Genomic DNA, 26,748 nt, shown 5'->3' on the forward strand with positions numbered 1-26,748 from the left:
ATTAATAAATGGCTGCACGAGAAGCTCAGCACCAGAATCGGCATCAGCTTCAGCTTCAGCTTCGGCTTCGGCATCGGCTTCATTTATGGTTTGGCATTTATTGAATGCATTTAAAATACTGGCACTGCATCCTTTAGCACCACGCGCCACGCTCGTGGCCATGCAGAAAGTCAATATTATTACGGTCAGCGCGGGACAGAAAAGGCGTGCGCCGACGGTGTCAGCCGCAAAAGTGTGGCGATAAAAAATGCTTTCAATTAATTAAACACCCAAAAAGCGACACAATAATAAAAACGCAATGCACCGTGAACAGAGTAAAGAGAATGACCAACCCAGTCAGCTGAAACACACTGACATTTCAGCCAACCAACAACAACGGCAACAACAACAATGGGATAACCTCCTGTGTCTGCCTCCTGTGGCATGTGCGGCATGCAGCTCATTAATAATACAGATAATGTGTTTGGCAATCATTTCGGGGTTGAATGCCACAAATGCTGCTGTGATTAACACATTGAACTCAGCGGCAACCGAGCAGCTGGCAAACAAGCATAGCTGCTTAACAGCTGTTGTTAAACTGCATGTTAAAACTAAAACAGTCATAAATAACTAAAGCCTTGAATTGTTGAGATACCAAAAAGAATTATTGAGAGTTTATTATTCAATGGGAAGCTCCTCTTAAGCTAGTTGTTAAATTATACGAAATATCTGTTGTAACGTGATAAAATGTTGATTGGAGATTTAGGAGTTACATGTAAACTTAATGTTAAGCGGCAGACCCTCTTTTGACTTGGAAGTTAACATCAAGTTTAACAACAGCTGTTGAGATATGTTAAACTAAACAGGCTTTAGAGTTAAAAGAGATTAGTCGTAAATTTCACATAGATCGTATTATTGATAAGACAGAAATAAAATCTGCTGATAAAGTGTGTAGCTGCTTAACAGCCGTTGTTAAGCAGTTTATCAAACTAAGCAGAAGCTGTTAGCTAAACTGTTTAGCAAATAGATTTTAGACACAAATAAGTTGTGTAGCTACTGTTAACTGAATGTTAAACCGAAATTAACACCAATAGCAGTCTAAATGGCTTTTGATAATCAGGCAAAGATTTCTGAGCCTACAATGCAAACTGCCGCTGAAAACTAATAGTGAAATATATATATAACATATAAAACTGTTTAACTTCAGCTGTTAAACTACATTTTATTGCTGTGCATAACATAAAACTCAGATAATTCGAATATTTATGTTTAGATATTGACAAAAAAGAAAAGAGTAGCGATTCAATTTACTAATGAGCAACTATAGAGATGTGCTAACAGTATTTATAGTACTACATAACAGCATCTGTTAAACTGAATGTCAAATTTTGGCATGGCTTCCACAGTTGGGCATAATACAGCTGGATGCAATGGATTGGTTTAAACAAATAAAAATATAAACAAATACAGCTTAGCTAAAAAAAAAATTATATATTTTTTTAAACTATAATTAAAACCTTCATTGGTTTGATAGTTAATTCCTTTGATCACTATTTTCTGTCAAGTCCACAGCTGCTGTTATTGAATTTCGACAAGTAAAAACAAACATCATCAACAAAAAAAAAGCGATAGATGTGATTTAGCTTCAAACAAATACAAAATGAAAATAAAGCTAAATGTATGTGAGTGACAGCAGCTGTCAAAGTGCATGTCAAACTGCAAAACATATTAAGTAAATAAATAAAAATATTTTTTAAGCAAATTTAAATAGCATAACAAACATTTTAGACTTTAATGTTGCAGATATTTTATCAATTTTCACAATTTACTTAATCAACGTCCCTTTTAGACAACTGTTACCCGTTTGAAACCCGATCGAAATGCAATTCATTACATATCATATGTTTTGAATACAGGCAATGGGTAGGAATTGTACAAAGCGTGAATGCTTAAAACAGGAGCGTCGCCCAATGCTAATTTGTATAATTAAGTGAATGTAATGCAGTCCTTTGAGCCGAAATGCCACTGCGATAGCCTTTGAGCGAATGCAATTCATTTTAATTGCATTGCGGCAAACCAATTTCAAAGGACGCCCAAATAGAGAGCGAAAAAAAACCGACCATTTAAAATGGCTGTAAAAATGGTAAATGCCGAATAAATTTTAGGTGCAGCAACTAAAAACAAAAATGAAAACCGAAAACTAAACACATTCATACTGAAGTTGAGCAGTTCTAGGTCACGAGCTCTTTACAATTTTTATCATCGCAAATAAAATTCAAATAGATGCGCCCGAACGTGAGCTGTAATAGGAAGATACGGACGAGAGAAGGAGTCGAAGATCTGAGACTTGAGACTAATCGCGTGACACTTGCAGCTGTTTAGGATGCAGCCCGAGTGCAGGTAGCTCCCTGTCCAGCTGCTCAAACTTCCCCCGAACAGCAGCAGAAAATTCCAGAAAACAATAGAAGATGCTGAGCCATAAAGCAGGTAGTTGAGAGGCTGGCTATAAAAATCACGGATCCTAGCCCGAGGCACTCAGTCCACGACGAACGCCCAAGCCATTCACACACATAACCGAAACTCAACCCGAGAGTTGCTTCATATCACTAGCGTCTTACATATACCCCGAGTTCCTTAATATCTACAGAAATATGGCTGAGCAACTGTTTCCGGGTCTCGAGCGTCCGCTGCCGCAGCTGCCTTCCCTGCCCTACACGCTCTTCGCCTATCGCGAGGAGCTACGACGTCGTGATGCGCCCTTCATGAAAATGTCCACGATCAAACTGCATCTCACGGACAATCTAATACTGCAGACTATCAAGAACATACGACAGCTGGATACCATTGAGATCATGAATCTGAATCGGGAGATTGTCTTCAAGCGCAAGCTGACAAAGCAGATGCATAAGGTGCGCAAGCTGGAGAAGCTCGGACTCAACGTCGATCCGCGTCAGCTCAAGGACGTACAGTGGAACTAAACCATAACGAACAGCAGCAGCAAACTGTGTACAACAAAACATACTCCAAGCATGTCAACTAAAAACAAATTTATTCTTAAGCCCGCAAGTTTCTAAAACTCAGTTGTAAGCTGAATTCATATTGAATATATATTGTAAAAATACAAAAAAAATATATAAATGCATATATACGTACAAAAAATATAATACAAAAAAATATTTGAAAATAAAACATAAAATTCATCTGTGAAAAGTGTAATTTACTTTCTTTTTTTTTTTTCAATATATACCAAAATATAATAAAAATCAAATTTAATAAAAAATTGATTAATTTTTTTCATGAATTTTAAGTTTTTCATAATGAGGGAAAACGAGATAAGTGTCGACTTAGGTGGCTTCTACTTCCACATATACATATGCATATTTTAATATAATACTTCTATCAGCATTTATCTGTATTTGAACTTATCTACATAAAGAAGAATAGCAAAGTCATTCGGGGATTTTTTTATTCTATTTTTCAACATTATCACAATCATATCATCATATTATTATATCATATATTATATATGTATTGATATTAGAATATTATTATTATTTTTCTTTTAAGTTTCTATTATGAACAATTTTATCATTTCATTACTAATATATAAATTTATTCCCATCCACACTCAGATCTCACATAGAGGGTATTCCCAAGTCCAACTCACCTTTCCTCTCACAGACACCTATTAAGTGGAGTTTAGGTTAATTGTTGATTTCACTTGCAGACAGGTAAGCAACTAAACTGCGAACGGCCAGGCCATATCCCTGGGCTTCGCTGTGTGTATCTGTGTCCAAGCGCAGCATAAGTGCCAAATGGCAAGGGGCAAACAGGGCAACAGGCAGCCAATGGATGTGGCTTTTGACGCACCAATGCAGCCACTAATAGACAGCGTGCCAAAGAGCCAAGAGGCATGTGCGTGGGAGGCTGTGTTTGTGTGTGTGTGTGTGTGTATAGGTTAAGGCTTCACTTACGGTAGAGGGCTTTCAGACATCAGAGCGAGCGACTTCATTAGTACAGCTTGATTTTCTCGGGCAGCGAATGATGGAGAGATATGTGGGTCAGTGTTTAAAGTGGCAAAGGTAAAGGCGTTGCAGGAGAGGAGGAAAAGAGGGAAATACAGACAGAGAGAGAGAGAGAAAGAGAAAAAGGCATTGAAGGAAAGGAGGGAAATAGAGACAGAGAGAGAGAAAGACTGATACAGAAACAGAAAGAGCCAGGAAAAGACAGAGAGACTCAGATAGAACAAGGAAGAGAGAGAGAGAGAGTGATAGATAGGCAGTGATTCGGAAGTTCCGACTCGGATCGAATGGGAACAAATCTGTTAAGGTTCTGTTAATGTGAGGGTTCTGCTATTAATCAACAATTAGTGAGATTTTCATATTCCATGCATAGAAAGTTAAGTGAAATCGAAAACTGATCAAGAAATTATTAAATTCTATATTAAATAATATGTCAAGTTGGCTTTATGTAATAATTACTTATTTTAGGTAAATATACATATAGTTTTTAATACCTATGAATGTACTTCAAGTAGTTCATGTTTCTTGAGAAAACATTGTGAGAACTTTGAGCTGCTCTCGCCTACAGTTTTTGCGTCTCAGAGAGTCAGAGAGCCGCAGCCGCCTTAGTTGGTTGTTTTTGCATTTTAGTGCGGCTCTTAATGATTTAACAAAGTTTTTCTGCCAGATGCACATTACATGCAGAACCCACACGCACGCACACAAACACACACAGTCAACCACACACATATACGAGAAAAACAAGCCATTGTTGTATGTTGCGGCCATAAAAAAGTTTGTCAGCAAAACGAGTCGAGCAACAAAACACATGAAAAATGCAAGGCAAAGCGTAAATTGTAACCCCAGCTGAAAGTTTTTTCCATTCTGTCTTTCTCTTATTTTTTGTATTTTTGTGGCATTGTGCATATAAGTAAATAGAGGAACTGAGTAGTAAGCAGAGGGCGTGGCAGTGCGTGTTTTAGTAATTTAGTGCGGCATTTGAAATGTTGCTGCTCGCGCGTTGGCAGCGCAGAAGCGCAGGAGCAGCCACAGCAGTGCATAAGCAACGTTATGTTAACATGCAAAACTACGCGATGTTCGGTTTCGGTTCCCTTCACTGTTGTTTGCAACTTCAGCAACCGCATTTTATGTGCCACATTTTAAATGCCAGCATGCATTTCTTATTCGGGAATGCGAACTGAGGACAACAGCAGCCGAAGCTCCTAGGAATAACAGCAAACCCCTTTAAATGTTTTGCAGTTGGTAACATTGGCTGGTGGATTATGTTAAAAAGAGCTGGTTCCGAGGATGAGATGAACTAAATTATTGAGATGCAAACTGTTGGTAAGTTATATGCGTACATGTGTCGATATTCCTAAAGAAGATTATGCAGATACCTCTTTGGAACTAGTTCCGAAAACTTATTTAGCCGGTTATCTAGTTCTTAGGGATTTACAACGAATTATAATTTATATGAATGCTTTTCAGTTGCATTTCCAGTGAAGCATTACGAATTCGAACTAGTTCCGAAGAGGAATTTATTTATTTTCAAGTTAGGAAAACTTAAGAGAAACAGTTATAAATATTATGAACTAGTTCTACTAGTTCCAAAGCGGAATTGAGGTAGTAAGTTGTGTTGGTTTATCTGAAAGTTTATTATAGATCTTAAAAACTAAGATTGGGAAATGTAGAACGCACATTTTTTAATAGAACCAATTCCGAAACAGAATTTACCCATTTGTCTAATATCAATACGATATGGTTCAAAAATGGTTCAGAGGAGCAACTCATCTATCGAAGAACAAAACATATGGAACAACATTCAGAAATATAACTAATTCCGAATCAAAGCGGAACTCATTTGCTTGGTATAAACAGAAACTAGTTCCGAAATGGTTTAGCCAATGCAGTCAATAAGGAAAAAGCACAAATATCGACTCGCTTTCAAAGAATTGAACTAGTCTAGTCGGATCAAATTCAACTCTTTGCTAATGCAACTCAACTGCATTGTAATCCGATTTGTGGCGGATCAACATGTTATCATGCTATAAGCTATCGATACCTAATTCGATTGGAAGAAAACAGCAAATGTATCATTCAAGAAGACTTTCGACAATGCTTTCAATGCTTTCACTATAAACCAAACCAGATTATCAATGCTTTACATTTAAGCCACTTCAGCAGTTCAAGTTTGGGAAATCTTTGTTGAAGCGAGTAGAGCTAAAATTGACCTTAGCACTTATTCACACACTCCCTGACTGACTGACTGACTGACTGATAGCTTGTCTGCTGGATTGACAGACAGCCTGACTGACTGAGTTTAGCGGGAAAAATATATATTAGGGTAAAAAAAAAAAAACTTTCGTAAAGCACAAAGAAATTTCAGAGTTTGTCCATGCTGTGGACGCCAATGGCGCGTATTTTGATATTCTTGAGCTGAACATTTCCTTGGGAATTGCATTTCAAGTGCTCCCAAGCAAAGCAACAAAACGCGAACCGAAGCACAGTACAGCACAGCACAGCGTAGCGTCAAGCAATGCATCTAAACAAAAAAGTAAAAGAAAAATATTAATGCACAAAAAAGTTGCAAGCACAAAACTTTGGGCACTTGTGTCCAGGGTTTTTAGCTAGAAAGAGGACCTCAGCCAGAACGAAGAACAAAACAAAGAATAGTATACAACATATTGCCGAAAGTTTGGCAACTAAAAAGTGGCTCGATGACAACAAATAGCTCTCTGAGCAGCGCGACTGACAAAAGCGTTTCATGCACATATTGCGCATACGCACAGTAGGACAGCTGTGGAAATTGGTAATGAAATTGGCTATGAAAGTTGGTAACATTTGAATAATAGCAATAAATAATAAAAGCAGATAAAATATATTTTAAATTGTTCAAAAATGAATTTTATATATATGTAGTATTGCTTGTTAAACCTAGCTTTCAATCAAATGAAATGAAATATAGAATTATAATATTTGGAATATAGCAAGTGTAAGAACTGAAAGCGCAAACAAAATAGTTGGCACATTTCTGCTGAAATAGATATTTGAAATATTCAAGTATTTGGCCCATACAATTTTGTTTGAAACATTTTACATGTAAAACCAAATTCTTCTAAATTGCTCGCACTCAACTGACCCGGCACGATATATATATATATGTATGTATAAGTATGTATGTATTTAAATATGTAAGCCCCCACCGCTGGCGCACATTTCTTGGGCTGGGTCGTTTGGGTTTTCTAGTCGCAAAATATTTGAACCTACACGAAAGCACGCAAAGAAGCAACAAGCTCCCAGCCTCCAATTCCAACCTCCAGCTCCCGGTTCCCGAGTCAAGCTCAAAGTGAACAAAATTCCAGGCGTGCCTTGGCCAACTACAGTGCCCACCACCTAAAAACCACTGGCTGCAGCCAGATGAGGGTTATTTTTCTCCAAGGGGAAGTGAAACGGGCAGCCAAGGCAAGGCAAGAGAGTGCGACCTGCCGCAACGAAGTGTAGCGAAACTAGGCGTGACATAATCTTTGATGCAAATTGCAAAAGTCATGGCATTTGAGTGTTTCGGCTATTGCTCGATATCGATAGCATCCTTGACTCAATATAAAAAATAAACAACAAGTGGACTCTATGTGTGGATGTGTTAGTCGCGTAGATACCCTATATACTAAATTCTGTAAAATGATGTATCGATAGCTTTGAGAACGATAATTGTATCGACCATTAAAATCGATATTTTTTGAAGATAGGTTATAATATTCAAAAAGAGACATAATCTTAAGCTTAATATTTAAAGGACCCATAGTCCTCTAGAAACTCCAAAAATATCTTACGAGTATAGGTGGAGATATAGACTGACATATTTTCTAACTTTCGCCTGAAATATTCAGAACGTTAATTTGTACCGATCTAAGGAAAGGAGTTACCTAGCGAGAGATATCGATTAAAATGCTCGATTCCTGGTCCAAAATATTCCATGGTTCGATTTTGGTTAATATTCGGGATATAGATACAAATATCGATTAAACAGATCGATTTATCGTCTTCAATCTTAAGTTAATGTAGCTTGTGATATGCACGCATATGCACGCAAGGTGAAAAAATATAAATTTGACCGATAAAACTGTATAGAAATATCGATAACAATTAATAAATATCAGCTGCTATTCCAGCTCATCCATAAGAGATCCGTTTTCAGCCCATCCTTAATTGCACACACAGAAAAAAACAATATACCCATTTTGGACAACTTAAACGTAACAGAGCATAAATAGCAATAGAATGTAAGAAAAAAGAAAAACTGTTGTCTGCCTATACACTATGCATGCCTCGGCTAATAACATTATCGGCCCATAAAAGTGTTACCAAAGACGAAGCAGAAGAAGAAAACGTCGCAAAAGGTAAAATTATACATTATTAAATTTTACAAATGGTTCGGCTCCCAGGCACGCAAAACCGTTTTCCTTTTACAATAAAGTGCAAAACGAGGCAGCGGAAAAGCCCTCCACCACTAACCGCAGATAAATGAGACACTCGGGAGCTGCTGCTCCTGCTGCTGCTGCTGCTGCCAACAGCAACAGCAACAGCAGCAACAAGGACCTCAAACTGAAGCTAGGGGAGGGAGGGACCAGCCAACAGGATATGTGCGACAGTGTTGGCCAAAATGCACATAAAAAACCGATACAATCCCAATTGAATCAATTGAATTGAATGACTAAGCAAGACCCTCGTCTGGGCCATAATGGTTAGGGTATGGTATGGTATCGCTGGCAGCAAAATTTGGGAGAATGGGGCGTGCCACACAGACACCAAAACACCCAGGCGAAAGGATTCCTACGAGACGAACTGAGGAAATAAAAATAAATTGATGTTTTCAAGTGTCAGGCGCTTCTATGTGGACATTGTTGCTGCTGGCCTGAGTGAGGAGTGGTAGGGATAGAGATTGAGGCTAGAGGAGCTGGGAAGTGAGCCACATATTGCTAGAAACAATCGCAACTAGTTTGATTTCTATCTCGCCCTGACCCTCTGCCCTTCTGGCTGCGGCTTCCACTCAGCAATTTGCTCAATGATGCAATGCGGTTAGTTTATATTTACGATTTTTCAGATAAGTTAATGCAAACGCTATTTGAGGGCTAAAAATATGATCGAGAGTGGTTAAGAAAGTCGTAAAAATATGTCATAAAGACGAGGTCGAAGACTGGATAGAAAAAGTAAGTTTATTATTATATTTGAATTAAAATTATACATTATTAATTATATTCAATATCTTTTATTTATCAAAATCAAATTTATATTATTTATAAACTCAAAATATACTCGAAAATAGTTGTTTTTAAAAATTGGGTATAAAAAAAATAAATTCAAATAAATTTATTATATCTATTAATAAAATATATTTAATATTTTGTATTAATATAATAAATTTTTTAATGAATTATATTTAATATCTTGTACTAGCCTAATTCAAATATATTTATAATATGTATTAATCAATTATATGTAATATCTCTCAGCCTATCAAGTTCCCTTTCGCCCCTCGTTCACCCACTTTTGTTTTAGCTCCGTCAGCTTGGGCGGCGCCCAGGCACAAACTTCCCCACAGACATTTGCGAGAAAGAAATAGAGCTCTGGGCGGGAGCCGAATGGAAAAAATTACGAGCAGAACTTTTGCAATTGAAAACAAAGTGAGAGAAGCAAGAGCGTACGAGAAGCACTACGAGTGTGCAGCGAGCTGTAAACAGTTCTCGATTTCAGTTACAGTAACTCCCACGCCTGGCAGCTAGTATTAGAAATAGAGCCCAATGGGAGGCACTAAGTCTATGTGGAGTTCCACACATTCCACGCAAGTAATGCGTATGTTTTGCCAAAAGTAAATGAAACACATTCGTTGGGGGCTGTCAGCGTCGCATTAGCCATTGATTTCTATACCTAGATAGAGCTGCCAGAGAGCGTTGCCTAGATGTACATACAATAGATATTGCTGTGTAGCTGTGACATCATCAGCTGACTGGGCGGACAGCTGGGCGACTCGTGTAAATTACAAGCATTGCAAATGCGAAACATGAAAAAACACTCAAGTGCGTTTGATAATGTTGACAGGATGTGCGTGAATTTGTCAGCTTGTTATTGTATGCGTGTGTCACTATCTCTGTTTATCTTCATCTCTCTCTTGCTCACCGTGCCGGAAACGGATGTTATCAGATTTTCATTTTAATTCCCCAACATCCAGCCAAAGCTATGCAATCACATATGAAATTCAATATTCATAGCTATTTATGTTTAGTTATATTCTGCATTTGCATTATCTTTGGGGGAAAACGGTTTGTTAGCTAAATTATTAAGTGTCCTACATTGACAGTTTAGTATAGCCAGTCTATTTAGTTGTCATTTTATATATCTGGATCGCAGTTATGATATATTCATTTATGTTTTAATTTCAGATGCATTTATTATAGAAAATGTTTAGCCTGGATAATAATAATGACAAAGAATAAAAGCAGAATATGTAGCCTAAAATGGCTGGAAATATATTTTATATATTAAGAAATATTTATTTGTAAATAAATATTTATTCTAGAGTTAAAAGCCAGGTTGACCTTATGTCATACCTGATTCTTCGTCTTCTCTCTTTCTCTTAAAAATATATGAATATGAATAATTCCCTACAAATATATTTATTAAAAATAAACTTTATCTCCTTAACTTTTGAATCTCTTAGTAAAGATTATTGCATATTCCAAGTTTTAAATGTCTTGCTTAACTTTAGCTAGGTAAATTCTAATGCTGCTCGTTTCTGTAATTGAAATAACAAACTTACGAATAAACTTTACGTATTCAAGCAGAAATATTCTCTGCAGTTCTGTTGAAGTGAAACACGCTCATGCGGAGCTTGTGGACACTATGAAAGTGCAACATGCAACACGAGCGAGCAGTGACGCAAATTATGCAGCCAACAAGTTACCACAACTTTTCATTACAACAGCTCTGAGTCATTCATTCATTCATTCGCTTGGCTATGAATAGAACACACAGAGTCGAGTCCGGCTCAGAGCTCTGGGATGCAACTACGGCTGACTAATGGCAGATGGGATAGATGTGGAGCCCAAGGGCCAAAAGCCATCACTGCTCGGATGCTTTGCCACAATAAACAAGCGAACAAACAACAACAACAACAACAACAGCAATGACAACAAAATGGCAAAAACTAATGAACTCTATTCTGGCCAGCTACTCACTGATGACGAAATTCTAAAGAGCAAAAAATATTTCTGTATATTTACATAAGGGAGAGAATGAATCGAGGCGAATTGTGGCCTCCATTTGCAACTGTGCATATGATGCTGGGAGCGACACGGTCATAAATATTCTATGTAAATATGCAAAATATAAAATTAAATTTAATATCCATGACCACAGGACATCATGTTCGCACACACTCACACACACACACACACACATGATTGCCAACAGCGATGGCAATACGAGGACAAGCTCCGTTTGCAACTCACATTACAAAGATATCTCAATAAGTAATTACTAGTTACAGCATCTACAATGAGCATAAAGCTTTTGCTGGCCAGAATAAATGTCTCTTACACATATTAAAGAGCATTGATATTTGCTATTTTGATATATTATATGGAAAGCTTTGAGAAAATAGTCATTTTCAGATTTGACTTTGAGACTGATGCAAATTTAATGAGCCAGCTTGAAAGCTTCCTTATACAAATTAAAGAGCATAGACATCTTTGATTTCTCAGATTGAAAGCGTTGGGATATTTTCAGATCTGACTTTAAGGTTGACGTAAATTTAATATAATTTTTTTTTTTTTTTAATTTTCAGGAAACTTTTGACTACGTTAAGCAATAGGTCTTATATGAGTTCTTGCTAGTTAAAAAGTCCCTTATATTTATCTATGAAGATAGATAGATATCTTATGAATTTTGAGAAAGATTTAACAATTCTATCTCTTTATTATTATTTTTTATAAAAATTTGATATTAATTCAATTCTTTTTAAATTAATTTATTTGATTTGAAGTAAAGTATTGTAAATGAAAAATATTTAAAAATTGTATTAAAATAAAACATGACTTTTAAACCAACAATTGTATGTAAAACTAAATAAAAATAAAAAAAAAAAATAAATAAATAAATAAATAAATATAAAAAATATTTTTAAAGGGATTTTGCATTAAGAAAAAGTTACAGATCATCGAAGCTATGTAGTCTAACATTATGATAAAACAGTTCAATAAAATTTACCGGGTATCTCCTAGTCGTTCACCCTAAACTGAAGTATTTTTAGCTGAGTTATGCAATTGGACATTATAATAGCTAGAAACGGCTTGCCGAGTAACTCCTAAGCTAGAGAACATTTAGATATAACAGATCAATAACAGTTGCCCAGTATCTCTTAGTCGTTTACTCAGAACTAAAGAACATGTAGATATAACAGTTTCAAAATAGTTGCCGAGCATCTTCAAGTCATTCACTTTCTACCAACTCTCTTATAAAAGCTTGAATCAATATTCAGTCCAATACTGAGTTTTAATTTATACAAATTCAAAGTCCATATACTATTCAAATTTTTTTTAAAGAATGTTTTCAAACATAAACTCGGGCTTTCCTTTATGTGAGTGTATTTAATATATTCTGAATCGTCCTATTTGCTTTTTGCTTCTGTGGGCTGAGATGAGAATTTGTAGCCGTTTACAGATTCTTTGCGCTTTGTCCCCAACAAGTATTCAGCTTGATGCTTGAGATATGGCTGCCTAAGTTGAGTGGATACTTGGGCAGTCACTGGGCTGTTATTTCATTGGATTGCCCTTCATGCTTGGTTTGATTACTTCATCTTTTACATTTTTTTCTTCTTCATTTTTGCAGTTCTCAGTTTGTCATTCAAAACAAAAATACAAAGCGGTTCACGTTCATTCATGCTCATTATCCTGTAGATTATTCGGTACTTTACAGTGCTCAATGCGATAATAACGTTGATGCTGGCAAGGACGCACTGGCTCTCTGTTTCTCGTTTTCATCTTTATTTTTTATTTTCCTTATTTTTTTTTTTTTTTTTGGCTTGTCGACTCGAATGGGATTGAGATGGGCATGGAGCACTGGTGTCCACTGGCAGCTAAATGTGGCTGGCCTTCGTCCTTGCTGCTCGTTGTTGATGATGCACTTGATATTTGCCGTATGAATGCAACGCAGCTGGGATCTTACCATCCACTCTATACCATTTAAAGCACATTAAGAATAGCCCTTAGGTCTGGCGGCTATATATAAATATATATACATACATATATATGTATATCTGACTATATGCATTGGCATTCAAGTGTTCCGGGCTTTTGTTGTCAGTGGCTCGACTTTTACTGCACATTGTCCGCGTCCTCAGCTCAGCTTTTGTGGATTACTGCGCATTTTCTGAGCTACTCCAGAGTCGAGCTCTCGCCCTCGATGCCCTCGCCTGCCAGTTTCAGTTAATTTCTGGCCATTTAAATGTGAAATATTTGGAGGATTTATGCACTTGCTTTGCACACCTACATCCTTACCTACCGTAAATCCTGTGTGCGTGTGTACGTGCGTTTGTGTTTGTGTGTGTTGACATCCTCTTACCATTTCCCATCCGCTTAGCTGGCAGCCCTGGTCGCAGCTAATGGAGCTGCTGGCTGTCGCCAATGTGACGTCAGGCTGTTGTCATCATCGCCGCTAATCCCTCGTTTGAGTGGCAAATGCCGCACCAGATTCCGCAGCACTGCCCACGGGCAGCCAAACGGCAGGTTAGCCCATGGACACCAGGACACTCGCGCTGCTGATGTCCAGCTTAGGTAATGGCAATTTAATAAGCTTCTAAACGTTGGCCCCGCCAGCATTTTGCACTTAGTGTTCTGCGGTCCCTATTGTTGACCGAAAATCCCCAAGGGCTGCAATCACAAAATACCTACAGATAACCCTTGTGCGACCCTCAAGTTTACGAGCCTTTGATAGGAGCGTGTAGACATTTGCATGAATGCTTTCAAAAATATTTATTAATTACATTACATTATATAATTTTTATATAATTATTTAAGCTCCAGCTAAGTAATCTAGTATGTTTTTTAATAGTCAAAATTATGATAAATTAAAAACTAAATAATACTTCAATAAAAAAAACTATTTTAGAAATATTTTTATAGAAAAAACTCTCAATCAAATCAAAATAATACCTTAAGCAATTGAAAAAAAAAAAAATAATAATAATGCCACTATAAACGAATGCAACAATTCGATTAATAATTAGATTAGAGTTTTAATGCCCCGAGCTTTCAGGGCAAATGGCAAAGGAAGACAATTGCATCAGGGGCATAAAATCTGCCGGCATTCAGTTACGAGCAAGCGACAATATGAACAGGACGAAAAGGCCAACTCACAGAGTTGACAAGCGGAAAATTGACAAACGTTTTTGAGTCTGAAAATGCTGGCGAATGCCGACAACATGCCAAAAGGGTTAACAAAGTCGCCAACAACAGGAACAACAATGCAAAACACTCGGAGCTGCACGCTGCTTGAGCCTGTTGACAATTGTTAGTGAGACATTGACTGAGTGTCAGGACAGCGGGCCAGGAGAGCAGAAGAGCAGCTGAGCAGGCGGCACTGGCAAGGCGGGCAGCGAGCGCACAGACATTTTAATGACATTCAAAGTGTTAAGTCGAGTGCCCGGTTGGCCAGGACACTCACAGAAGAGCCAACAGGGCCAGAGCTAGAGCCAGAGCCCGAGCCGGAGCATCCACATCCTTCCATACTTTCACAACCATTGGCGCGTTTGCCAGAGTGCATTCTTGTTGACTTACTGACACTTTGACACTGCCACTGGGCCATAATGTACGAGTGGCTGTTTGCACCAACTGGAAATTAGTGCCACGGCAGCTACTTCTCAACTAAACGGGCCTGCCTCGACTCGACTCTGTCTAGCTGCCCTCCATTGTGTGCCGACAGCAACTGGCTGCTCATTATTCACCTCATTTGCATGCAACTCATTCGGCGTCTGGACACAGCACACATATTTGTCCGGTTGTTATTTTTGTTAGCCATCAAATGGGTTACAGCTTGCCTGGCTTATCTGCCTTGAGGTCTGCATTTGACATTCAAAACCATAAAAAGACTACAGAGCTTTTAGAGCAACGACGTTTGTATGCCCTTTCCTCTACTTTTATATTCAATTCTATATGATAATGACAATGACAATTAAAATGACAATGACAATGACAATGACAATGACAATGACAATGACAATGACAATGACAATGACAATGACAATGACAATGACAATGACAATGACAATGACAATGACAATGACAATGACAATGACAATGACAATGACAATGACAATGACAATGACAATGACAATGACAATGACAATGACAATGACAATGACAATGACAATGACAATGACAATGACAATGACAATGACAATGACAATGACAATGACAATGACAATGACAATTACAATGACAATGACAATGACAATGACAATGACAATGACAATGACAATGACAATGACAATGACAATGACAATGACAATGACAATGACAATGACAATGACAATGACAATGACAATGACAATGACAATGACAATGACAATGACAATGACAATGACAATGACAATGACAATAACAATAACAATGACAATGACAATGACAATGACAATGACAATGATAAATTAAATAAAATAATGAAAAGTAAATATAATACAAATATATACAATACTAACTTAAAATCCTGCAAATCGAATTATAAAGTGGAAGGGCTCCGCTTTGCCTATAAGAGTGCAAAATGGAAGCTTTACTGTCCTGTCGCATTGGGCATAGGCATTCAAAACTCTTTGGGCGGCGCTGTAATCGCATTTGTTGCCTCAGCCTAACCAAGTTGCTGGCCAAATGCAATTTGCCTAAAATCATGGCCAGGCAATTTCGGTATAAATAGATTTTGTGCAGTCACCTCTGTCTCGGAGAGCTTAAATGGCAAACAAACAATGCAAAAATGAAAATGAAGTGCCTATTGCGGGTAAGATTTAGATTTGGATTTGGATTTGGATTTGGCAGAGGAATACGCAACGGCCAGACAGACTTTGGTCAAGGTCTCAGCTGATGCTTTCTGCTCTGCATGCTGGTAATTAAATTGTCAAGTTGGCATTTCAAGTTGAAGTACCGTAAACCTTGCAAGCTTGCAAGCCTGCAACCTACAAGTCACGCATTGTTGACTCTGGATTGAATTGAGCACAAGTTTTTATCCATGTTTAACATTTTTGTCATTTATGCATACAACAATTTCCACAGCAGCTTTTGCAATATTTTTTCAATATTCATAAGCTGAAATTTATCTTTGTCAAGCTAACACAATGACATATGACAGTTTAGTAAAAATTTCTTGTTTGTATTAAATATTTAAAACATATTTAATAAAAGGCCAAAAACAAGCAAATTAGAAAACGCATGACAAAAAGTTGTGCAAGATAAATATATCTTGACTTCTTTTCAGACAATCGAATTGAAGAACAAATAAATTTATTCATATGAAAGCAAATTGAGAGAAGAAAATAATTTTTATGTAATAAATATTTAACGACCTTTGAATTATTTAAATATTTTATAGACTAACAAAAAGGTAACTGATAAACAAATTAAGTAAAATTCATAATTCATAAATAGAAATGATAATAATAATTAAATTTCATTTTAAGATAATCAATATAATTTAGAATCATATTGAAAACTGCCTCAAGTAATTGATTCAGTGATTTATAATTTACATATTTGATTTCAACATCAATCTTTAATTCATACGTAAATCACTTGAAATGACGACACATTAAAAATAGCTCAAGAATAACTGTTTGCCCTTGCTATGAGTTTGGGAAGGGCATAAATTATCAAGGATATTAAATCCGAGTGACTTAAGGTACTTAAGCCTTTCGGTTTGCCTTTAACTGTGAAATGAAATCACACAGCCTCGGCGCATTCAATTGCGCACTAAAGATTTGAAGGACACGCTCTAATGAGCCGACAACCGACTCGACTAAGCCAAGGCGAGATGAGGTCCGGCATCTCTCAGTGTGTCTGTGTCTCGCTCTGGGCCTACGCAGCTGAACTTAATTGCATTTAAATTGCCACTCGTGTTATGTTAACAAATAATTAGTTGCCCATTGGGCATGAAAACAGTGCAGAGGCGTAACTGGGACTCCGAGCCGCAGACAGCCGGCAATTTAGCTAAGCGCACAAGGCAAATGCAATGTCCTGATATTGAGAACCGCATTTGCCTCATTTGCATAAACTGTGGCCCAGCCACGGAAGCTGAGCTGAGAAAATTGATATTAGATTTTAGAAAAGGGTAAATGGGAGATGGAAAATGGCAAATGGCGAATGGAAAATGGGAAATGTTAAATGCAAAATGGCAACTACTTAAATTATTTAACAATACTCCATGTGCAATTAGTGAGCAGCATATAAAAAATGCATTCAAGACGCAATCGATTTCAATAGAGTGCTCAATTATGCAACGAACCATCGAAAGGCCAAGTTTTGCAATTTGCTCAAATTAATTATTTGCAAGGGAAACAACAAAATTGAAGCGGAAACCAGCCACAAAATGTGCGAAAATCTCTCAAGATTAAACAGGATAGAAGCCTCGTACCTGGCTGTCGATGCTCCGTTGATTAGGATGAAGCGGGATGCGCCAACTTCAAAGGGGGCAAAGTCATCAATATCCTGTCGAGTGCGAGCACATTCTCAAAGCGCAATCTACAATGGGTGTGAGTGGCGAAATTTTGGGTTTTTAGAAAACCGAGAAATTTATTTGAAATAAATAACAAAAAAAAAAAAAAAAAAAAAAGTTTATAAAAGTTTTGATTATTTTGAGCTCGATGGATTGTTACTAATAAAACAACTAAAGGGTTGTTAAACAATTGAACTAAGGTTCAAGTTAATCACTAAATCACTAAAATAAAAACTATTCTTCTTTATCAGAGAAATATGTTAAATACAAATTTTAAATATCCCAAGGAGCTTTACTTTGCTTAAAGCAAGGAACTTTCCATTAAGCCAAATAAATATTTAAACAGTTTTCTTGTAATTGCGCCACTGTATCAGTCATGGTTTAATCAAGCGTCCATAGTGGCACCCATCAGTATCCGGCTGCAACACTAGAAAGGCATGGCGTTCTCCAAGACCCAGAGAGCGCCATTCAACGAAGCATGCGAAAATTTGGCTAATACGAAATGCACGCCAAGAAATTCCGAGTGCATAGATTAAATCGCCATGATGGGAGGAACTTGAAGAGCCGCTTTACCTCCTTCCAAGCGCCTAGGCAAGGAGCAGAACACACACAGGGAGAGCTCTCTGTCAAGGCGGAAAGCAAACTTAATGCAATCAAGCTTAATGCAGCGCGACGGCTGGTCGAGACGACGAGACGACTAGACGAGAAGCATGAAGGAGGCGGGCGGAGGGCAGCAAAAGGCGGTACCGGAACAAAGTGAATCCTTTGGGCTTACCTGCGGTGCATTTTTAAGCAATTTACATAATAATTATCGAACAGGCGCAACTGTTAGACTGAGAGAGAAAGAGAGAGAGAGAGTGAGAGTGAGAGCTAAACCAGGGCAGCCATTGCATAATTGCCAAATAGAACACCCAAGGGGCGGGGCCTCCTTCCGCCTGAGATATTGAAAAACTTGCTCAACTCGATGGCAACTACATAATTAGTTTCCAGCCAGCCAGCTTCGAGCTGTAAAATGCAACAACTAACTAAAAACCGATCAACTTATCGTTGAAAATATTTATGGTTATTATAAAGTGATAAATAGCCAATTTATAACGTATTAGAACTTTAAAAGTCAACTTCACATGAAATCCATTAAGCAGTTAAATGAATGACGTTAACTAAGTTTTTTGGAATAATAAAAAACTTGTCGAAAGCTGAAAGGGAGTAGGAGTTAACAAAATCACATTAAGTTTTTAGTAGAAAATCATTATAACAATAATTAAAAGGTAATAAAGTCTAAAAAAAAAAGTTTTTAGTTGTTTAATTCATTAGCATGTTCTAAAGTATCTGATAGAAATAAACCCAAAACTTTTATTAGTAAAAGTCGTAAACAAAAATTCAATAAAAAAAAGTTTAGGGCACTTTTTTAGACTTTCATAAAATTTATAGTTTTTTTTTCTGAAAATTATTTTTTTTTTTTTTATTTATTCTTATTTTATACTTTTACTTTTATTATTATTATTATTATTTTATTTTATTTATTTTTTTTTTTTTTTGCACAAATCTGGTAGAGATTTATCAACGAACATATTAAAAATATTAGTATTTAGTTTAGCAACTTGCTTTTTAATCAATTTATGCTTCTGTTTAAGATTGAGGTTTAAGCCACTGCGCAGTTTGAGTTCATGTTTAAGAACTTAAAAGCCAATAAGTTGGAGAGTAAATTTCGTCAGTTAAATCATCAAGTTTAATCTAATTCATTGTAGATTTGTTTAAGGGTTTCGCGTATTTGATTGATATATATTAATACTAAATTACACTAAGTACACATTGTATACATATTACAATTACAACAAGTAAAGCTAATCATCATTAAAGAGGATTAATGCAACAAGTAACTCCAACAAATATCCAAATAATAGTATGTTCCTTATATTCAGGTTAATCTAATGCCCATCTTAAACAAACTTTATTAAGCTGAAGTTCATTTGTGATTGAAGCAAAGTCTGTTTTACTCCGTTTAGCTTGTTTGTCAAATTCTTTGGAGAAATAAAATAAACTACACACAAGCACACACACATGCACATACTCGCAGACACCCACAGACGAGCATAAACTAGTTTCTATTCGCTGTTGCATGCGATGCATGTCAAAAATTTCGCGACACGTTGCCGAAACTTTAAGTCAATCAAGAAAAACAATTTTTTGAAAAGTGTGCAGCCAACAAATCCGAAGTCGAAAACTTTAGCAGATTTCTTCCCAAAAAAAAAACGAATTTATATTTGACAAGTATATTGTGTGGAAGAGAGGGCGGGCCAGAGCTGTGGGCGTGGGCTGTTGAGTGTGCACTGTTCGCTTGTTTAACTTAAATTGCTTTGCTGCTGCCGCTGCTGCTGCTCCAGCTCCTGCTGCATTGGCGAAACAAAAGGCCAACAACTGCAACAACTTTTGCTCAATGCGCTTCCGTTTCCGTTTAGCCACCCCCAGCACAGCCACGCCCCCGTTTGGTCGTTGCAATGCCAAACTTTGGCATTGTTGTCTTTGCCATTGCCTGTGGCATTCACTTTCATTCCACCTAGCTCCTCCTCCTCCTGCTCCTGCTGCTGCTGACTTCATACTTCTCCTCCTCCTCCTAGGTTCAGCTCAGTCTCACCTCAGTTTCACCTGGCGACGAAACACTTCCGCTGACTTCCGTTCGCGCACAAAGTTTAAGCATGAAACGCACTTTTCTCCCCTTCCACTTTTCTTCTTCGTCTTCTCCTTTTTTGTGTCAAAAATTGTATTTTAAGCTTCCATTTTTGGATTTACCCCAAAGGAATTGCATACGTTTTTGATTGAGCAATTAGGGAATGCACAAGAAAAGCTAAGCACACGGGCAACGGGGGAGGGGGCGTGGCTGCGGTGGAGGACGCTTTTTGGCATTTGGAAATTTGAAATTTAATTTAAAGTGTCAGAAGCAAAGTGTACACTTTTCATAATTTGAGTGCTGTGCGGAAGAGGGAATTCAATTCGTGTTTGGGGTTTTACGACGGCGAAAGGGGGAGGGTAGATGGATGGGTGATGGGTGAGTGGGGTATTTGACAACTGTGTATGGGGCGTTGCTTGACCGAGCATTGGACAACAGTCCAAACCACAGTCATGATTAGTGGTCAAATGACTTTTGAGCGTGGCCATCGTCCATGGTCGCCGTTAAATTTGTTTAGGCATCACAGCCAACGCCCCCTCCAGTTGCGGCACTTAATGCTCGGCAATTGCTTTTCAGCGCGCCCAATTCAGTTTTATGGCCTGTGCCTGCGTCTGACAGCGCCAGAGAGAGACAGAGGGAGAGGAAAAGCGAGTGCATCGATTTGCATTTTCATAATTTTTAGCTAGCGGACGATATATTTATGAGGCTTAATAGGAGCTAAACCAAAATTTTATTTATCTGTGAAGATTGTGGAATATTAAAACGTTTTAGGATATTTTTCATGAAATAAATTTAGATGAGTTTTAAATGAAAAAGCTACTTAAAAGTAAGTATTATAAAACTAGATTGTTTTTAAAAATGTCGTGAAATTTAGAGAAGGTATTCAAAATATACAAACAAATCGAGATGAAATTAAAAAAAAAAATAAATAAATAAATAATAATTATTATTTTTTGTTTATATAAATTTAAATATGCAAAGAAAAAATTTGAAAATTAACTATTTTTGATATTGATAAAAAAAAAATTAATAAAAATAAAAAAACCAGATCAAAGCTGACTTAAATGTAATTAGATGAATGGAAATCATGACACGTGACTCAAAGTGGAAAATGCGAACAAAGCAAGATAAGTAAAAGAGCAGAGCCCGGGTATCAACTACTTGAAGAAGTCGTTAAGTAAATGTTATATAATAATAAAATAGAAATAAAAATCTCTTAGAAAAAATCTGGAAATTTTTAATACACATAATATATTGAAATATTTTTAATGTTTCTACTTCATAAACTACAGTTACATATAAAATTATTTATTTTCAATAAAACATATAGATATATTGTGCACAAATTAATCCAAGTAACCAAAATAAAAAATTCCATCAATTAAATCAAGAAACAAAACACACACACTTTAAATTAACTTTTTCGCTTAAAAAGGTCTTAAATGCAATTCTCCTTTATAGCTGTTAATTCAATGACAGCAAAAGAATTCAGTTCAGTTAAAACCGAAACAGCAATTGGCATTAAATGGCGAGCGTTTAATTACAAGTGCCAATCGACGTTCGACGAGCTTCGCGAACTAAACCGCAGCCGTTAAAGAAAAATTAAAAAAAAAAAAGTTGCGGAACGAACGGAAGAACAGAATATAAAAACAATGCAAAAGAAATGCAAACATGTGCAATTTTCACTCTTAACTTTAATTGCGAATGTGCCTGTGTGTATGTGTGTGTAAGGATGTGTGACTGCACGTATGCGTGGAATGGGCGTACTGCTAAAAGCAGAGACAACAACACGCATGTCCATTATATTAGATTTAATTTGAAAATACCAAAAACAAAATCACAAAGAAGCTAGCAACAAGCTGACAAAAAAAACGTTGAAAGACATAAAAAGTCACAACATAGGAAAAGCGCAAAGAAAATGGAGTCACGTTTGCACTGCAAGGCAATCGCACTCTAGGGAGCAAAGCTAAGAAACACACACACGCACACGTACAAATCTCTTTTCATGCAGCAGAATATTTGAAATTGCGCGCCTACTTAAGCTACGCAACACTGGCTACATCTAGTGGCAACGCTGCTCGCGTGCTTTGCTATCGCTAAGACTATCGCATGCGCAGTGCACAATGGCTGTGAGAGAACTTGTTCGGAACTAGTTAATTGAAGCGGTAATTTTAAAAATATTTAAAATTGTATATTAAAAATATGAACATTATGACTGTAAATAAACAGTATTATTTAATTTATTTCAGTTAAATATATTAATTAAATAAGCTAGTCAATGTATAAATGAATATAGTCCTCCTTTCTTGCAGCTGAATTTTAACTAGCCTCAAATTTCACAAATCAGCAAAATTACACATTTAGCTAAATTGAATGTGTTGCCTGGTTATATAAAGCGATTATAAAACCCGCCTTCCGCTTGCCATGAACACGCAAAACTCATATAAACATATTGTAATTAAAACTGTCAAAGTTCAGGGCGAAGGTTAAAGTGCATGCAATTTTAATTAAGCTTTAATTGTCGTTAGAAAAGGGAGCTCCGAGCTAGCTGCGCACACACAAGATGGTAAGAGAAAAGCCATTAGCAGTGGACGAAAATTAGTGAGAGCAGAGGAAATATGAATACGCTATATGCTGAAAGAATATTAATTTAATAAATTATTCAGATTTTATTATTTTATTATTTATAAATATTTGTGAATTATTTGTTTTATACTAATTATTATTTTTTATTTGTTTTTTATGCATTCACTTTGTAACATGTTTATTCACGCTTAATCGAACCTATACATCCTCTGTATGGCAACTCTTATTTAATTACAGTTAGTCGACTAACGCTACCAGCAAATGCGCAACACAAACAGCGAGACATCATAAATACTGCAATGTCCAGCGGACATGCGACCCCTTGGCGAAGCAAGGAAGAACGAAAAAATGGGCAGGTGAAAAATGCACTTTGGATTTTGCATTTGCAATGCAAAATAAGTCGGTTGCGACATCGGCTTCGCATACGCCCTAAACGCCACAAATAAAAACTAATGATTTTCACATTATACCGAAAGTCGGGAAAAGTCGGAAAACTTGCACGCAATCAAACGCAGTCAGAAGCGAACATTTGCCTCGATTGTTTGATTGCATGCAACATTTAGAATTCAAATAGTCGGCAATTAATTGAATGCGCTTACCAAAGTGTGCAAGGAGAACGAATTTATTGGAATTGTTTCTCTTTCCAGGGTATTTTCCAGTCGATAAGCTGCTTGGCTCAGCTTTTTTCGCACCAATTTGTTAAACATGTTGTCTGGCGTGAATATGATGAGCTGTAATGGCTCCCACAAGGCACGAGGCGAATAACACAATTCACAATTATAATTCACTGATATTTATTAATATCGTCACTTAAAAAAAAATTAAATTTCGTGGAATTTTACTTCATACGCGTCACTTTAAAATTCGCGAATTATAACTGTAAATTTCTTAAACAATGTATGCAGCTCAATAAGAAACGTTACACTGGTAAAGCAAACAATCTAGGTATGCAGCAACATATGATATATTTATTATATAATTTTAATTATAGACCATTAAACTATGTTAATTATTTCACTTTTGATATTATGCTCAAAATATACATATTAAATGTTTCAAAACAATATAATATTTAATTTACGCGGGCTCTCCTTTGCTCATCTGTTGCTATTTATGCTCACAGACGTGCGTGAGCAGCATACTAGTTTAAATATATGGAAAACATATGACAGATAGTGCTGCCACCATGTCAAACCGGCATGAAGTGCCAAATACATGCCCACGTTTTGTAAACAATAATAAAGATTATGTTGAGCTGGCAGCACTGTCAGTGCAATTGCGTTATTTAGTTGACAAAAATGTAAATCAAAGCAAGTTCGCTTTAAAATAGAACAAAAAATATTTAATTAATACATCAAAAAGCAATTGGCTTTCGTGGCACGCATGGCCAGTGTGTGATTCGCTAACGACCGTAAAAAAGGCCACGAAAAATTTACAGCGAAACGATATAAAAGTTATTTGAACGTCAGCGCCAGGGCTCAGTTTTACATGAGCAGCGGGCAGAGCAACGCGCGAGGACGAGCTGCAATAGCAGCAGCTGCAGTTGGCAATTGTGGTCGAAGACATTCTTGGCGTGACTGCGGCGCATTAAATCAACGTGTGAAACACAAACCGGAAGTGCAAGCCCGACCCAGGCACCGCCCTCTACCCTGACCCCGACCCTTGCGGCGACCCCGATCCTGAACCTAGACCTGTGCCCGATCCTGTGCAACTGGTGGTCGCGTCATGTCTGTCGCCGTCTATGCCTGGGTAAGTGTGTGTCTGTGTGTGTCTGTATGTGTGTTGGTGTCATTTGCATTGCAAATTAATGAGTGATTTCCTCTTTCGGCTTTGCTGCGCACAGGGCGCCAATTCTCACGGTCAGCTCGGCCTTGGCTACGAATCGGAGCTCTGCATGACACCGCAACGCCTATCAAAATGCTCATTTGTGCCTCAGCTGGTGCGCTGCATACGCGGCGGCGGTGGTCATGTCCTAATCCTCGATAGCAATGGACGTCTGCACGCCTGCGGCTGGAATAATCGCGGCCAATTGGGCCTAAACTCGGACGACGAATGCCATAGCGAGTTCTCCATGGTGCCCACGGAATTCTTTGAAGTATACTTCACCATATATATATTATTTAACTTCTATACTATATAAATTCCATAATCTTCCCGGTAGGAAGTACCTGTGGAGTTCGTCAGCTGTGGCTGGGATATATCGGGCGCTATAACCTTGACTAAACGCCTCTATGTCTGGGGATCAAATGCGTTTCAGCAGCTTGGGATTTGCCAGCGCGGCTTTATGGCTGTGCGCAGGCCAATGCCTGTGCGTCTGCCGCGCGAGGAGGCGGCACAAAGGATTAGCTTTGGTCTGCGCTTCTGTGCGGTGCTCACCCAGGATCAGAAAATCTATATATTTGGGCGTTTGCGCATCATGGATCCGCCACCCATTGAACTGGATATTACAGCGACATCGCTGCATCGCTGCAATGTCATGAAGATCCAGCTGCACAATCCCAACGAGCTGCGCATTGTTTCCCTAGTCAGTGGCCAGAATCACATGCTGCTCAAGTGCGTGAATCTGGAAGCGGGCGGCAGCAGACGTATCATCGCGCTGGGAGACAATAAGTTTGGCCAATCGAATGCCTTTCAGTTCGAAGAGGATGTGCGCCAGCTTGCCGTCGGCTGGACGCACAATGCAGCCCTGTTGAAGACCAATAGCATTTTGCTCTGGGGTCGCAACTGCTATGGCCAGCTGGGCACGGGTGAGTTCTGCGAGCAGCGAGCGACGCCAACGCCATTGCAGCTCCGCTTGGAGGAGGGAACGACACCGGCACGCCTACACATGGGCGCGGAGCATGGACTGCTGCGTACCACAGGTGGCGAGATCTATACCTGGGGCTGGAATGAGCACGGCAATTGTGGAAATAATGCTACGGAAAATATGTGAGATGAAGATGAAGATGAAAATCATTTAGAAATGGAAAATAGAACAATTAGAAAAGAGAAAATATATTTAGAAATTTAGAAAAAGAATACAGAGAGTTACAAGTTATAAGAAGAGTCTGATAAGAGTAAGCTATAGGAAGTTCATATGGCAGATATCGTATGAAAATATATTGAGATACGCAATGATTATAGCAGAACTAAAACCTCTAGTAAATTACAGCAACGATAGTATATATTTCTGTTGGCATTTAAGCCAAGTATTTCAAGTCAGCATCTGAAGCTCTCTTTAACAAATTTATGAATACGTAGAAAATCGACAAATCATAAAAAATCTAAATCTATTATAATTAAACACTTTTTTTTTTAATTCTTTCGACCTCTAACATTTCTCCACTCTACTTTCAGCTGTGTTCCAACTTTATTGAAGCTGCCGGGCTACGCAAAGCTGGCTGGATCGGGCGCTGGATTTTGTTATGCGATTGTGGAAGAAGCTGATGAAGAAACTTCAACAACTTCTTGAAAACGCTTCTGCTAGACTAAGCTTGAACTATTTTTAACATTGTTTTTTTGAATGTTGTTTTAATTATGTAATAAAAATGCGTATTGTTATGTACGCAATTTGTTGCTTAGTTAATTCGAGCTGATTTTTTTTTATGAATTAAAGATTGTAGAAACATATTAGGAAGGCTGTTGAGAGAATACAAGTAAATGTCCCAGACGAGACTTGACTAGGATGGAATTGAATAAATAATCTATCAAAAAATTAAAAAGCTCGTACTACGTATGGTATAGACGAGTATATATGTATGTATGTAAAATGTAAAGTCCCTACCA

At 37.5% G+C, this 26,748-nt stretch overlaps 2 protein-coding genes and 1 long non-coding RNA gene across 3 annotated transcripts in view; 2 read left to right on the forward strand and 1 right to left on the reverse strand.

Moving 5' to 3' along the window:
* The window catches only part of LOC149269596 (uncharacterized), a 58,649-nt gene extending 34,774 nt beyond the window's left edge, over positions 1 to 23,875 (reverse strand). The window contains exon 1 of the long non-coding RNA XR_016269519.1: positions 23,583 to 23,875. This is a non-coding gene — a long non-coding RNA (uncharacterized LOC149269596). The remainder of the gene's footprint in view (positions 1 to 23,582) is intronic.
* Positions 2,370 to 3,280, forward strand: halo (kinesin-1 cofactor halo). Its single transcript, XM_018001687.2, has one exon. It carries the CDS (start codon positions 2,631 to 2,633, stop codon positions 2,955 to 2,957), a length of 327 nt encoding a protein of 108 aa, XP_017857176.1. The 5' UTR covers positions 2,370 to 2,630; the 3' UTR covers positions 2,958 to 3,280.
* A 347-nt stretch (positions 23,876 to 24,222) lies between the features above and the next one.
* Positions 24,223 to 26,532, forward strand: LOC108611794 (secretion-regulating guanine nucleotide exchange factor). The gene is made up of 4 exons (XM_018004593.2): positions 24,223 to 24,732; positions 24,827 to 25,078; positions 25,145 to 25,911; positions 26,320 to 26,532. Exons 1-4 carry the CDS (start codon positions 24,709 to 24,711, stop codon positions 26,432 to 26,434), a joined length of 1,158 nt encoding a protein of 385 aa, XP_017860082.1. The 5' UTR covers positions 24,223 to 24,708; the 3' UTR covers positions 26,435 to 26,532.
* The last annotated feature ends 216 nt before the right edge of the window (positions 26,533 to 26,748 follow it).

The sequence above is a fragment of the Drosophila arizonae genome, chromosome 3 (assembly GCF_054131065.1).
Source record: "Drosophila arizonae isolate 15081-1271.41 chromosome 3, UAZ_ARI_1.0, whole genome shotgun sequence".
Taxonomy (NCBI): Eukaryota; Metazoa; Arthropoda; class Insecta; order Diptera; family Drosophilidae; genus Drosophila; species Drosophila arizonae.